Source organism: Hyaena hyaena, unplaced genomic scaffold (genome assembly GCF_003009895.1).
Source record: "Hyaena hyaena isolate Hyena2069 unplaced genomic scaffold, ASM300989v1 scaffold_1033, whole genome shotgun sequence".
NCBI classification, from domain to species: domain Eukaryota; kingdom Metazoa; phylum Chordata; class Mammalia; order Carnivora; family Hyaenidae; genus Hyaena; species Hyaena hyaena.
The window spans coordinates 260,259-272,386 of record NW_024081662.1 but is presented as its reverse complement, the minus strand read 5'-3'; the positions used below and the strand labels follow the sequence as shown (position 1 = coordinate 272,386).

The window sequence follows — 12,128 nt, the reverse complement described above, 5'->3', positions numbered from 1 at the left end:
CACTCCTGAGCAATGAGATTTGTGGTTGATATCTACTACACACAGTACCTTAAGAAGAAACTATCTTTCACCAAGAAGAAACATTAAATTCCTTTTCTTTGCTTTTTGGTGATGATATAGAGGACACTAGAATAGTGGGGAAGGGAAGTAGGGAAGAACAATTAGGTATGTGTTATCCATGACTGTGAGATATACAGTAGACTGTAGTTATCATGAATTTGATCAATACCATGACATTTTGCAGCTTTGAGGAGTCTTAGAGTTGCGTCTTCATATTGATACACTAAAAGTGATCCGTTCCCACTTTCCACAAAGAGCCATCGTGTCTTACTTCAGTTCCATTCATTTTATGGCTAAGAAATAACATTGCTATGATGTTAAATTAGTGGTAAAAAGGATTTTTAAAAGATCTAATATAATGGTGCATTACCGGTAATTTGTAGTTTAATCACATGCAGTACTTTAGATGTATGCTTTAGTCTGCCTGAGTTTAAACTGCAAATTGCTCTTTAGCTCTAGAGTAATAGATAATTCTTGATAAAATCAACCTGGGCCAGTCTTACTAGGTTTGGGTTTTTTTCGTTTCGCACAAACTTCAAATGGTGACTGTATAACCACTCAATATATTTTTAGAAAATCACAAAGGGACAGATAATTGGGACTCATAGGGATTGAAGAAAATAAACAAGATATTTTTTGAAAAGCTATTATGGAGACTACACTTTGCATAATATATATTAGAATGAGAAATATTCTTGCTCAAATCACATTTGCATTATTGATTAAAGTGAGGTCCTCTGACTATTCTTTTCTTATGGGATGGATGTATCTTTTGTAAACACGTGCTGCTATGAAAAACAAATTGACCAACACCATAAAAGGAATGCAAATGAAATCTCAGGAATAATGCTTGAACAACTCTTATAACGATAACACTTTAAATGAGAAGTTTCAAAGCTAGAAAAGCTAAGATTTTCATTTCCACCTCTCTTCCCAAAATAACCTCAACATTTAAAACCTTTTTTTAAGTAACATGATTCTTTTTTGTCAACTTGAACCAAAAAGCATAAGTTTGATTTTTAAAGATCTTCTTCGGGATCTAAATTTGAATGTATGTGCCTGCTAACCAAACTCTCTCTTGTTCTGTTTTATAATTTAAAAATTTATGACCACACATCTTATTTAGTAACTCTTTGATCTGTCCCTGAAATACAGTGATTCATATATCGCACTATTACATTTTCATTCATTCACACACTGATTAGTTTATTCATCCAACCAAATGCTTCCTAGAATCCAGGCACCATTCTAGACACTAAGAATTACGTAGTAAAAAAAAAAAAACACAGTCTCTACCAACACAAACTCCCATTATCACCCTGGTTAGTATGTTGAAGTCTCAAAATGATTTTCTTCTTAAAGAAGAACTTCATCTAAAGCAAATTCACCTGCTGCTTGTGACTCCAAAAGTTCACCTTCTCAGACCATCTCCTATCTAAATGAACAGTTACAGATTCTTAGCATCAAATACAAGAAATGGGTCTGTAAACTTAGCAAGCGACACATTTTATCTAGTGGAATTCACCAAGAAACAGAGTTTAGGAATGTTAGGAGAGACTTTCTCAGCATTGATACAGTCAGTGTTTGTATTTAAGTTGACCCAATTTCACTTGCTAGAGGAAAAAAACCAATGTAACATCTAAGGGTAGGCTGGCAATTTTAGGATGCCTTTAAAAAATTCCTGGCGAACGGTAACTGTTTACAGCGGCTTGCCAGTACTCACGCTAACATTGTAAGACTTTCCAGCGGAATAAGAAGTGTGCTTTGAATGTGCTACCCCAAGCCATGTTTAATTTCTCCACTGCAAATGGCCTTTTTACTGTAAAGTGCAAGTTTACTTTGTTCCCTTCGTGTTCCGGTTTTAAAATGTCATATTTGCACTTCCAGATTGCTTGTTATATTATATTTTACATTTTAATTTTGGTGGAAAACATTTACATTGATCTTTTGGATGATGCGATGCAAGGTTTTTGTTCTCTGTCGTGAGGTTTGAGGGTCCAGGGTGTGCTGTCTAAGAAGAGAGACCAAATCATATCACATCTCTGCAAAGATGTGAATAGGCTGTTTGATGCCTGGGGCTTGCTGGGAAAATCTATAAACCTGGAGTCAAAAGGATCACTGAGGGATGGTTTCTTTATCTATGAAAGAAGCATAAAATATTTGCTCTTTCTCAGAGTTGTACCGTAAGGACTGAAAAAGACAATGCTAACATTTTGCAAAAATTACACACAGTTCTGGAAGCAGTGACTGGTATTATTCTGATTTTCTGATAGAGTCTGCTCACCAATACCAGTGTGATTTATGTGCATGTATTTAAGAAAAGGATGCATCCCATCGAGATTTGAACTATACACTGAAAAGACCCCTTTGTTTTCAAGGTGCCATTTGCTTATTTTAGAGCTAGAAGGGAAACTACGAGATTCCCTTAATTACTGGTCAGCCGTATGTGAAGTGGCTTTCCAATAACCCAATGCATAATGAATCCAGTAGAGATTGAAGACCCACTGGGCTTCAGAAGGAATACATCAGACATGACAGAGATACTTTAATGAGAGTCATCAATTACAACTTCTTCTAAACCCGGGACAAACATTTTAGCACCTCCTCTGGGGACGAGCCCATGCCCAAGCCATTCACTGAGTTCTGGGGCATGCAGTGATGAGTGTGGGCAGTTAACAGGAACAGTGGAGCCCTTTCCAGTAATAACACAAAATGATTAAGAGGACCTAAAAAAAAATCAATTGACTAATCAATAGCGTGTAACTGCTTGGAGCATTTTCCCCATGCTAATCAGCCATTAAGCTGTTTAAACTAAATATGTCCAGTGTCCCCAGTTACTGAACTGATTTACAAGTCATGGTCAAGGATATGTCAGAGTCTACTGGAGCCAGATTCCAGAGCATTTGTCATTGGCAAAGATGGAAATAATTTATAGGTGATCGGCTCTCACTATAGCTTCTGATGACTCTTGGAAGGGACAGTATGACAGGATTCCCCTCCTGTCTGGGGACATTGGTGAATTAATGTGGTCTGCCCAAGCCCCAAGTTCTCAACGTATGTATTTGCTCCACAACATGGCTGGGAACTTGACTGCATTCAGGAATGGCAGAGGTCAAAATAATGAAAGAACACATCTATACGCTCTATATGTTCAGGTCTTAAAAATGTTTTCTTAACTTCAGCCGTGGTGAGAAGCATGCAGCAAACAAGACTTCGAATTCAAAGCAACAAACGGTATCCTGACAAGACCTGTGAGGTGACCCATATTTACCCACCTGTGTAACGCCAGCTATTCTGGTCTCAAAAGCACATGTAACTTCGTTTTGACGTTGAATGCCACTGTGGGGGAAAAAGCAACACTTAAGAAGATGACTTGAAACGGGGGTGGGGCAGAACTTTTTTATTGATATGTTTTACTTTGCTGGCAGACCAGAGCAAAGGTTTTGTGAACATTTAAAAGATGAAAAAGGTGAAGAATCCCAGAAGCGGTTTATCTTGAAGCGAGATAACTCTAGTATTGATAAAGAAGACAATCAGGTTGGTTCTCAAGTTTGAGAGTGGCTGACGTTGTTGTTTTTGAAGGTGGGCTGACTTATGTTCTTGTCCTTCTGTGGTTCCCTCCTCCCTCCCCCGGCTCACCCCCCCCCACCCGCCTCCGAAGCCACCGTCCTCTCTCTCTAACCTCCTTGCCTCCCTCGCTCCCCCTTTGGCCTTCAGTGGGTAGCCACCAAAACCTGTCCTGATTGCTTCGGCAATGGCTCTGTGTCTCGGGCTGCATGGGTGGTGCTTGGCGCAGTTTCTGCTGCATGTGTTTGGCGGTGGGGGGCAGGGTTGGGAAGCCACCGGCCCGAGCTGTCGGGAAAGCTTTGTCATCGCATTTCCAGATGTCTGTGTAACTCTGGCAGTACTTCCGCTCCTACAGCTTTGTCCTTCAGTTGTGCACATATGAGCTGGATTCTCAATACGGACCGATGACCAACTGGTGTAGCTGTAAAGAACAAACCTTGTTATGGTGAGGACAGGTGGATTTTGCAACTCTCCCTCCTAACATAAGTCTTCACAGAAAGGAATCGAGTTCATGTTTTAGTCTCCCTCCACCCCCTCTCCCTCCCACATTTTACTGCCCGTTTAAACTGTCTGCTTGTTTTGCATGAACTAGAGCAGAATGTTCTCCTTTTCTGTATTTTGCTCGTGCTCGAACATTACGTTGTCCTAGAGCAGCCTTATTCATGGTGCTTCAGCAGTGGTAGAGAGACTTTGCCAAATCTCTTTTCCAGATGGGGGGCGATGGGGGATGGGATCCGGGGTGATTAGGGAGCTAACCAAGTGAACGGCAACAGACAATAAAGTTATAACAGTGACACGAACAGGAGAGAGTTATATAATGCCCTCGCGGTTGCACACCGTGTCCCTGGCAATCAAAATAGATTGTTTGAAAATAGGCTTGGCTTTAGAATTCTTAAAGGTAAGACAATGTGCATCTCATCCAAGTCATTATTTTAATTACTCTCGTGACTCACCGTAAGGCAGTGCATGTGTCTCTGATGCAGTTTAAAAAAAAATACCTGTTCCTCATTCGTATCTCGCTTCTTCCTACCCCACAGCCACCACCATCAAGCTACAGGCAGTTCCTGTTGACTCTGAGACGTGTGCTTGTGTCGCCTACTTAGTGGGTGTTTGTTGAATGGATGAATGTGGTCAGCGTGGAGTGTTTTGTGAGGAATGGCAAGAATGAGGAGGGAGGGGAGTCGAGACGCAGGCAGGGGTGCAGATCCAGGGCTGAAGAAGAAAAATCCTCATGCTGGGTTCTTTGGATGGTGACTTTAGATGCCTTGAGGTTGACCCCAACCAACAGCTTTTCAAAGTTAGTTCCTACTTTCTAGGCCAAATGCAGGGCATGGGATCAGTCACTGAGTGAAGAATAAAACACAGATTAGAACACAGAGACATTATGCCCACGATTTCCTTTCTGCCCATTACTCTCATTGTTCCCTTGCTCTGTGTCTCCAGTACCCGACTGTTCAGAGCCCCTTCACCCCTTAGCCACCTTGAACTAGCCACTTCCTCAGCATTCTGCCTTCGTCCAAAGAGTCCGAAGCACACAGGCTGGTTAGCAAAGGAGACAGAGTCCATCCCCGGGACTCGCGTCATAGCTGAACTGGCTAGACACCTGACACACATCCAGGTGCTTTCGTTCTGGAAACAGCTGTTCTCTCTGCACCCGGTGGGGAAGCAAGCAGGAGTGGCAGACACCTGCTGCCGCGTGTCAGGCGCCCATCCCGCACACCAGCACGGCCTCCTTAGGGACCCGAGGGAATGACACTCTTCATGCTCCATTTGTTTAAGTGAACATTTATTATTCTCAGCTGACAGTTGCTTAACTGCAGATTTCCACTGGCTCAACTTGGATAACCGTGCTGATTTCTTTTTCTGTTCAGCAAAACAGAGTGCATCCATTTAGAGATGACAGACGAAGTAAATCAATTGAAGAGAGAGAAGAGGAGTATCAGAGAGTAAGGGAGAGAATATTTGCACATGATGTGAGTAGCTGTTTTAATTGCCTCTTTAGTGTCTGGGGACAGCGAGCTGGCAGGACTCACCCAGGAAGCCAGAGCCAGGGACAGATCGATCTGCAGCAGACCAGAGGTGTTTCTGGAAGAGGACCCGGTTCAGGGAAGTGATGGAACTGTAGCCAAGGGTTGCATGTGATCAGAGGCTATGACGGAAGCAGGGACAGAGACATGATTGGATCCTGAGTACAGAGCTAAGTTGCCAAATGTATTGTTTTTAATTTTTTTAAATGTATACTCATTTTTTGAGAGAGAGACAGATAAAGTGCGAGCGAGGGAGGAGCAGAGAGAGAGGGAGACGCAGAATCCGAAGCAGGCTCCAGGCTCTGAGCTGTCAGCACAGAACCCCATGCGGGGCTCCAACTCACATACCGTGAGATCATGACCTGAGCTGAAGTCAGACACTCAGCCGACTGAGCCATCCAGGCGCCCTGTGAAGTTGCCAGATTTGAAGAAATCTCTTCACATCTGTATTAGCCCCCAGAGAGCCCCGAGTTGTCTTTTTTAATACCAATGTTGTGCAGAGGAAAGACATATAAAAAAGAAAGAAGATTCTGTGAATCACATACATGAACAGAATTTTCTGCATTCTTAGCAAGCACTGGCATTGTCTCCTATCAAAGTTAAATGCTAATATTCCTCTGCCCCCTCAATCTTAGATCAAATCATGTCTGTGAGCTATTTGTCAAGGGAATAATCATAAAGTGATTTCCTTTGTTCAAATCCCAGCAAAGAAAATGTGGTCGGGATTTCTCGCTCCTTTGACCCACGGTGGCCATAATAAGATGCAATGAAATTAAATGGAAATGAAAAAGTGATTTTTTACGCAGCTGGACTGAAACGCAAGAAAGTGAAAGGGGGGAGCTAGAGCCATAGGCTGTCCATTCCAGGAACTCATTTGGCAGCCACTGAGATGGTGCGGGCTCGTCCCTTTGCAGAAGTAGAGGTGTGAGCTGTTGCGTGTAATTCCTCCATGGCCTTGCTCTGTTAGGTGGGCCTTCCTCCCCCTTTGTTGTGCTTTGCTACCGAGGCCATTACCAAGCCAGGGGGGGACCAAGGCTCCACTGCTTAGCAGGGAGGCGCCTTCTGACCTTGAAGGTTTCCAGCCCAAGCCAGTTTCCCTGGTCCTCCAGCTCATGCTGGCTCCTTAATACAAAACTGCAGTGGAAACTCCAACTCGACAAACAGAGCCTTTCTTTCCTATTTATACAGGTGTCTTCTACCTCTTCTCACTCCTCGCCACCTGTCTTGGATGCAATAAGATAGAATTGTCATGATTGAATAAGTTGGCTCAGAGCTCCGGAGTTAGCAGAGTTGGGAGACAGGGAGACGGAGGTGGATGTAGAAGGACACTGTCCATGTGCAGTTCTAGAATATGCTGCAGGCTTGGGGGCCACTTAGACTTTTCTTATGGTCCGAGTTTGCATCAATAGGTGCAAAGCGCAGCCTGGCCCATGGTGGGCTCTTAATTGTGCTTCCTGGGTCCAAGGATGAAGCATCGAGAGGCTCTGTGGTGGTCACGGTCTCTGGGAGGTGCCCCCGGTGAACCAGATCTGTTCTTCTCTTTCTTCTTCTATCCCCATCCTTCTCTCCCCCTGCCTGCCGCACACACACATACACACACACACACACACACACACACCCTTCCCTCTGACTCTGCTGAGAAGTCTTAAAACTTCTGAATGAGTTGTGTTGAAAAGCAAATCCTGATCACCCAGAGAATCTATAAACATTATGATATTGTTTCAAAGTACATTGCCAGAAACTCAAGGGCTAGGTGGTCGGAGAGGCATCCCCATTGCCTTCCTGTGGGGAGGGTGATTCCTGCGCTGCTCCCGATAGAGAGGTCATCACAGGCGGAGGCAGGGCTGTGACTCCCTGTATACCTTGCATTGCCCTCCAGCCCTGTCCAGGAGATGGGCACCAAGGAGCCTGAGTCTCAGGTTGCAGATTGGAGGCTGTTGCTGCTGCTGCAAGCCCCTGTGGCCAACTGCTGAATTAACATACTTTTTGAAAGTCAAAGCAGAGGGAAGTGTGGGAAAGCTCAAATCCCAAGCTCTTGCCACAACCTTTCCAATTCATGACATCAATAGGAAGCCTTCTTTGAAATGCTGTGACCCCCTCCCTGTAGGAGTAGAGTGTGATAGGCTTTCTGGTGGTCAACACTGCTGGCTTTACCAATTCAAGAGAGGCCTCTGCCAGTTTCTGGCATGACTTTTCCACCTGATCTCCTGGGCTGGGTTTATTTTTCATTGGTATCCTGTACCCAAAGGATACTCACAGAAAGACTTCGAAGATTAAAGAAAGTCCCTGACATCAGCCGCAAAATATTATATATGTAGGTACATTTTGTAAGGCAAGGTCTTGATTGTTTCTAAGTTTTCATGGCCCTTAGAAAGTTAAGAGTCACTCTCCTAGAGGGAGAAATGATGCCTTTCTTCCTAGATCTGCCCCTCTGGAGAAACAATACAGTCATAAATCTGATGTTCCCTGAGTTTTAGCTATTAGTTGCTACTCAGCAAAGCATCTCCAAATTTGAAGGCTGAGGACAAACAAAATGCTTTCTCCCTCACAAGTTCTGTGGGTCAGGAACCCAAGGGTTGCTTAGCCGCCTAGTTCTGACTCACGGTCTTTTGTGAGGTTACGGTCACCTGAAATGACCCACGTGGTTATTAGCAGCCCTCAGTTCCTGGCCGGCTCTAACGAGATCTCAGCTCCCACTATGTGGGCCTCCCCAGAGGCTACTGAGTGTCTTTATGACATGGTAACGAACTTCCCCAGAGCAAGTGATCCGAGAGAGAAAGAGCCCGAGATGGAAGCCATGGTCTTTCATAACCTAATCTTGGATCTGACATACCTTCCCTTCTGCTGTATTCGGTTGGACACACAGACCAAACGCAGTGCCATGTGGGAGGTACTATAAAACGTGAACGCCAAGGGGTAGGGATCACTGGGGACCTCCATGTGTTAACAGGATGTGACTGTCTTTTATTTTTTTCTTTTTTTTTTTTAATTAATTTTTATTTATTGCGAGGAGAGAGAGAGACAGCTTGAGCAGGGGAGGGTCAGAGAGAGAGTGAGTCACAGACTTTTAAATAGGCTCCAGTCTCTGAGCTGGCAGTCAGCACAGAGCCCGACGCGGGGCTCGAACCCACAAACCGCGAGATCATGACCTAAGCGAAAGTCAGACGCTTAACTGACTAAGCCACCCAGGCGCCCCTCTTTTATTAACACAAATGCAAGGACATAACATAACAATAGGAACTTTCTTGAATACATACGGTAATAGATCTTCCGTACCACTTACCTAAAGACACTTTAGGGAGACCAAATGGATGTAACTCCAGATTCCCAAATGACTATTACTACTCTCTAGATTGTTGAGGTACTCAAGGTAATAAATCAAATATAGTAAGTCAGTTAAAAACCAATGCAAAGAATCCAGCATTAGGAAACTAAGTTACAAACATAGAATGTTTTCCTTAGCCGGTCTTTAATTTAGTGTCTTCATAATTTAAGAACTGAAGTAATAAATGCAACTTCCCTTGCCAACCAATTATTATTTAAGTAGTGGAGTTGTTCAAACAGGTTCAAATATTGACATATTTATGTAGAGGTTGGGTTTTTTTTTTTCCTACTTGAAGTTACAATCGAGTTATAGAGAGATACTTCCTGGTACTTACACTTTGGCAAAATTAACATTTATTTTAAAATTAGTAGTGTTCTTGAAGAGTTTACAAAAGTTTCTTGGTGTCTAAGGGATGGATGCGTATGTGTGCGTGTGTGCATGTGTGTGTATGTGTGCTTTTTTAATGTAGGTCCACAATCAAAATATAGAGATCACTTGGGGATCTTCTAGAAACATCATTTCAAATATAGTTTGAGAATTTGGGTGGCTCGAGATAGGGGACGTTTATTACTTGACAATGAAGTTGTTGGAAGTCAAGGCACACCACAATTTAGTTCTCAAACAAAAACTAAGTGAATTTTTGTAGTCGGAAATATTTGAAATCTAACTCTTGTTTCCTCTGGCAAGAATTTCCATAGCTTATTTTATGATGACTTCAATGCAAGTCTGCTGGCTTTGGCAAGGTCACGCTGATAAAGCAATATATTTGAGAAAGACTTGTCTTGACCGGAGACTGCTTTCTGAAGGATATTGATGTATAAGTAGGAATTCTGGGAGGAGCACAGCCACCATCTCTCCAGCACGTACCGGGATCCCTCTCCTGTGACAACGCTCGAGGAGGCATGCGGTGCGCCCAGATCGGGGTGGGGTGTGGGAGAGATTTCTGTAACCCATTAGGCAAAATCGTTTTCTCCTTAAAAATGAAAAAAGAGCCCTTTATATCTGAGAATGCATAGAAGTGACAGCTTTAAAAGCTGCACTTAATTACTATGACAGTGTTCTTTTTCTCTGCTATTTAAATGTGCAAGTTGTTCACATAACTTTCTTCACAAGTTTATTGTCATCAGTGCTGAATCACAGCCCATAACCATATCTGTCCTATTTCTGCAAATGTGATGGATCAGGTGGTAGATTTTTAGGACCTTTGCACAAACATTGGGAAATACTCTTGAGATACATTTTTGGGAAAGTTATCTTTGACTTGCAGGTACCTTTTTTTTTTTTCTTTAATTCAAAGAGTAAGGGCAGCTTAACTTTCCCCCAAATACTATTAGATTAATGAGTCTGAAGAGGTCAGTATGTCTTTGATCAACTCTTCAACTCTTCAAAGTAGAGTTTCAGTAATTCCAATACTCGGCATGAACCATATGAACGTAATTGACCTCTTCTCAACCACATGAGCTGAGCAGCAGCAAAGTATTGAGTTCATAATGTGTACCTGAGACAATTAGTTCCATGACTTGACTCAAACCAGGAGTAAAATGAAACTAAAGAAGACAAAGACAGTGGGACATTTCCGTTACTATAAAGAGATCCTCACAGGAATAATGTTAGCGGTCCATAAAATGTGCTTGTTCTTGTTTATGCGTATAAGCATCAAATTGAAAAGAAAGATTTTCTGTAAAGCTTTTTTTTTAATTGGCACTTTTTTTTTTTTTTTTGGCTTTTTCTTAAGTAAGACATTTTGCACTTGATAGTTAGGATGTGTGTTAAATGCACAAAGGTTAAAAGAGAAATGGTTTTAGCAATGCCCTCCTCACTGAGATGCTCAAACCACTGGGGAGAACACATTATGCCCCAAGCTAGCCCTTTGGTTTAGTGGAAGGAAATGACTTGCCCAACAAAATGTACAGAGACACCAACATCCTGTTTGCCTCTGTGAGTCGTTGTTACATTAGCTGATCTTTGACTTTAAGAATTCAATATTGAAAGGTCCTTATTTGCTTTAGTGTTATTTTCTCTTGAATTGGACCTGTTACGTCTCGATGTATCTATTTAGTAGGCCATTTATTCATCATTTGGAAAATCTGCACGTATAATATGGTGTATCCATTTATATTTAGGAACTCAGTACTTTGAGAACAGTTTTATGTGAATTCCTAAACAGTCACGGTGTTTATAGGAGCATTGCACCATGTTCTGTTTCAACTTCTTTTTTTTCTGCTTGTTCAAATTGAATTTGATCTGCCTTTCCCCAGCATATAACGATAATACAATTTTCTCTTCCCCGCGAGTATATTAAACACAAGAGAGAAGAGAAGTGATGGCTGGGGGGACAGAAGCTAAGAAGAAAGTCTTTTTTTTTTTTTTTTTCTGTGTGAAAAGCAAAACAAAACGTTAGATGGGGCTTGGCATTTTTTGTTCGAATTAACTTCATTTTGTTCTCAACTGTCTTCTGCGTCCCCTCCTCACCTTCCCCCCTTCACCCCCTCCCCCCGCCTCAAAGGGATTGATGTCATCTCCTCAATCTTGACAGTCTTGCAGTCAATCTGTTTACTTCCCGAGCGTCTATCATCCCCAGGTAACACCTGCAGGACTGTGGTTGTGTGGCTGTCCGTTGTCAGGGTGGTCGTGCTAAGTGCACGTTCTCTACCTTGATCTGAACCTACCTTTTGGCTCTCGTTGGGGGCCGCACGTCTGTGGCCCCAGAAGAATCCAACAGTAGCTCAGGATCCAGTGGCCACGCAGTCCTTGGACGCTTCCGTTCACATCTCTCTCCTTCTCACCTTGATGCCGAACGGGCTAAATGTATTCATAACCTGGAGATGCCCTGATGAAAAAGGACTTGGGTGCCGAATAGAATGGTTTACTTCTGCCTCTAACCAGTTTTTCCCTCTTATATTTCCACTGTTTCAAAGCATATTACATATGTTAATTCTTTTCCTCTTGGAGGGGAAAAGTAGTTTTAAAATCAGGCAAGGAATTGGGATCCCTCAGCACATCTGATACAATGCCTTTTTTTTTTTTCCAGTCAGTTTGCTCCCAGGAAAGCCTTTTTGTGGAAAACAGGTAAATGAAGTTGAAATTTGCTTTGTCGTGTCATTAGAGGGAAAGATTCTGTGATGTGTGTCCTGCATATTCATAGGTAT

At 42.7% G+C, this 12,128-nt stretch overlaps 1 protein-coding gene across 14 annotated transcripts in view; it reads left to right on the top strand.

The window, feature by feature from the left end:
• Positions 1-12,128, top strand: part of ARPP21 (cAMP regulated phosphoprotein 21) — a 156,411-nt gene that overhangs the window by 64,234 nt on the left and 80,049 nt on the right. For 13 of the 14 annotated variants that reach the window (XM_039221924.1, XM_039221929.1, XM_039221930.1 and 10 more), the window contains exons 10-11: positions 3,489-3,597; positions 12,011-12,048. In XM_039221924.1, the coding sequence (XP_039077855.1) occupies positions 3,489-3,597; positions 12,011-12,048 (147 nt within the window). Of the gene's footprint in view, positions 1-3,488; positions 3,598-5,498; positions 5,601-12,010; positions 12,049-12,128 lie in introns of all 14 variants that reach the window. The other variant, XM_039221937.1, reaches the window with a different exon arrangement.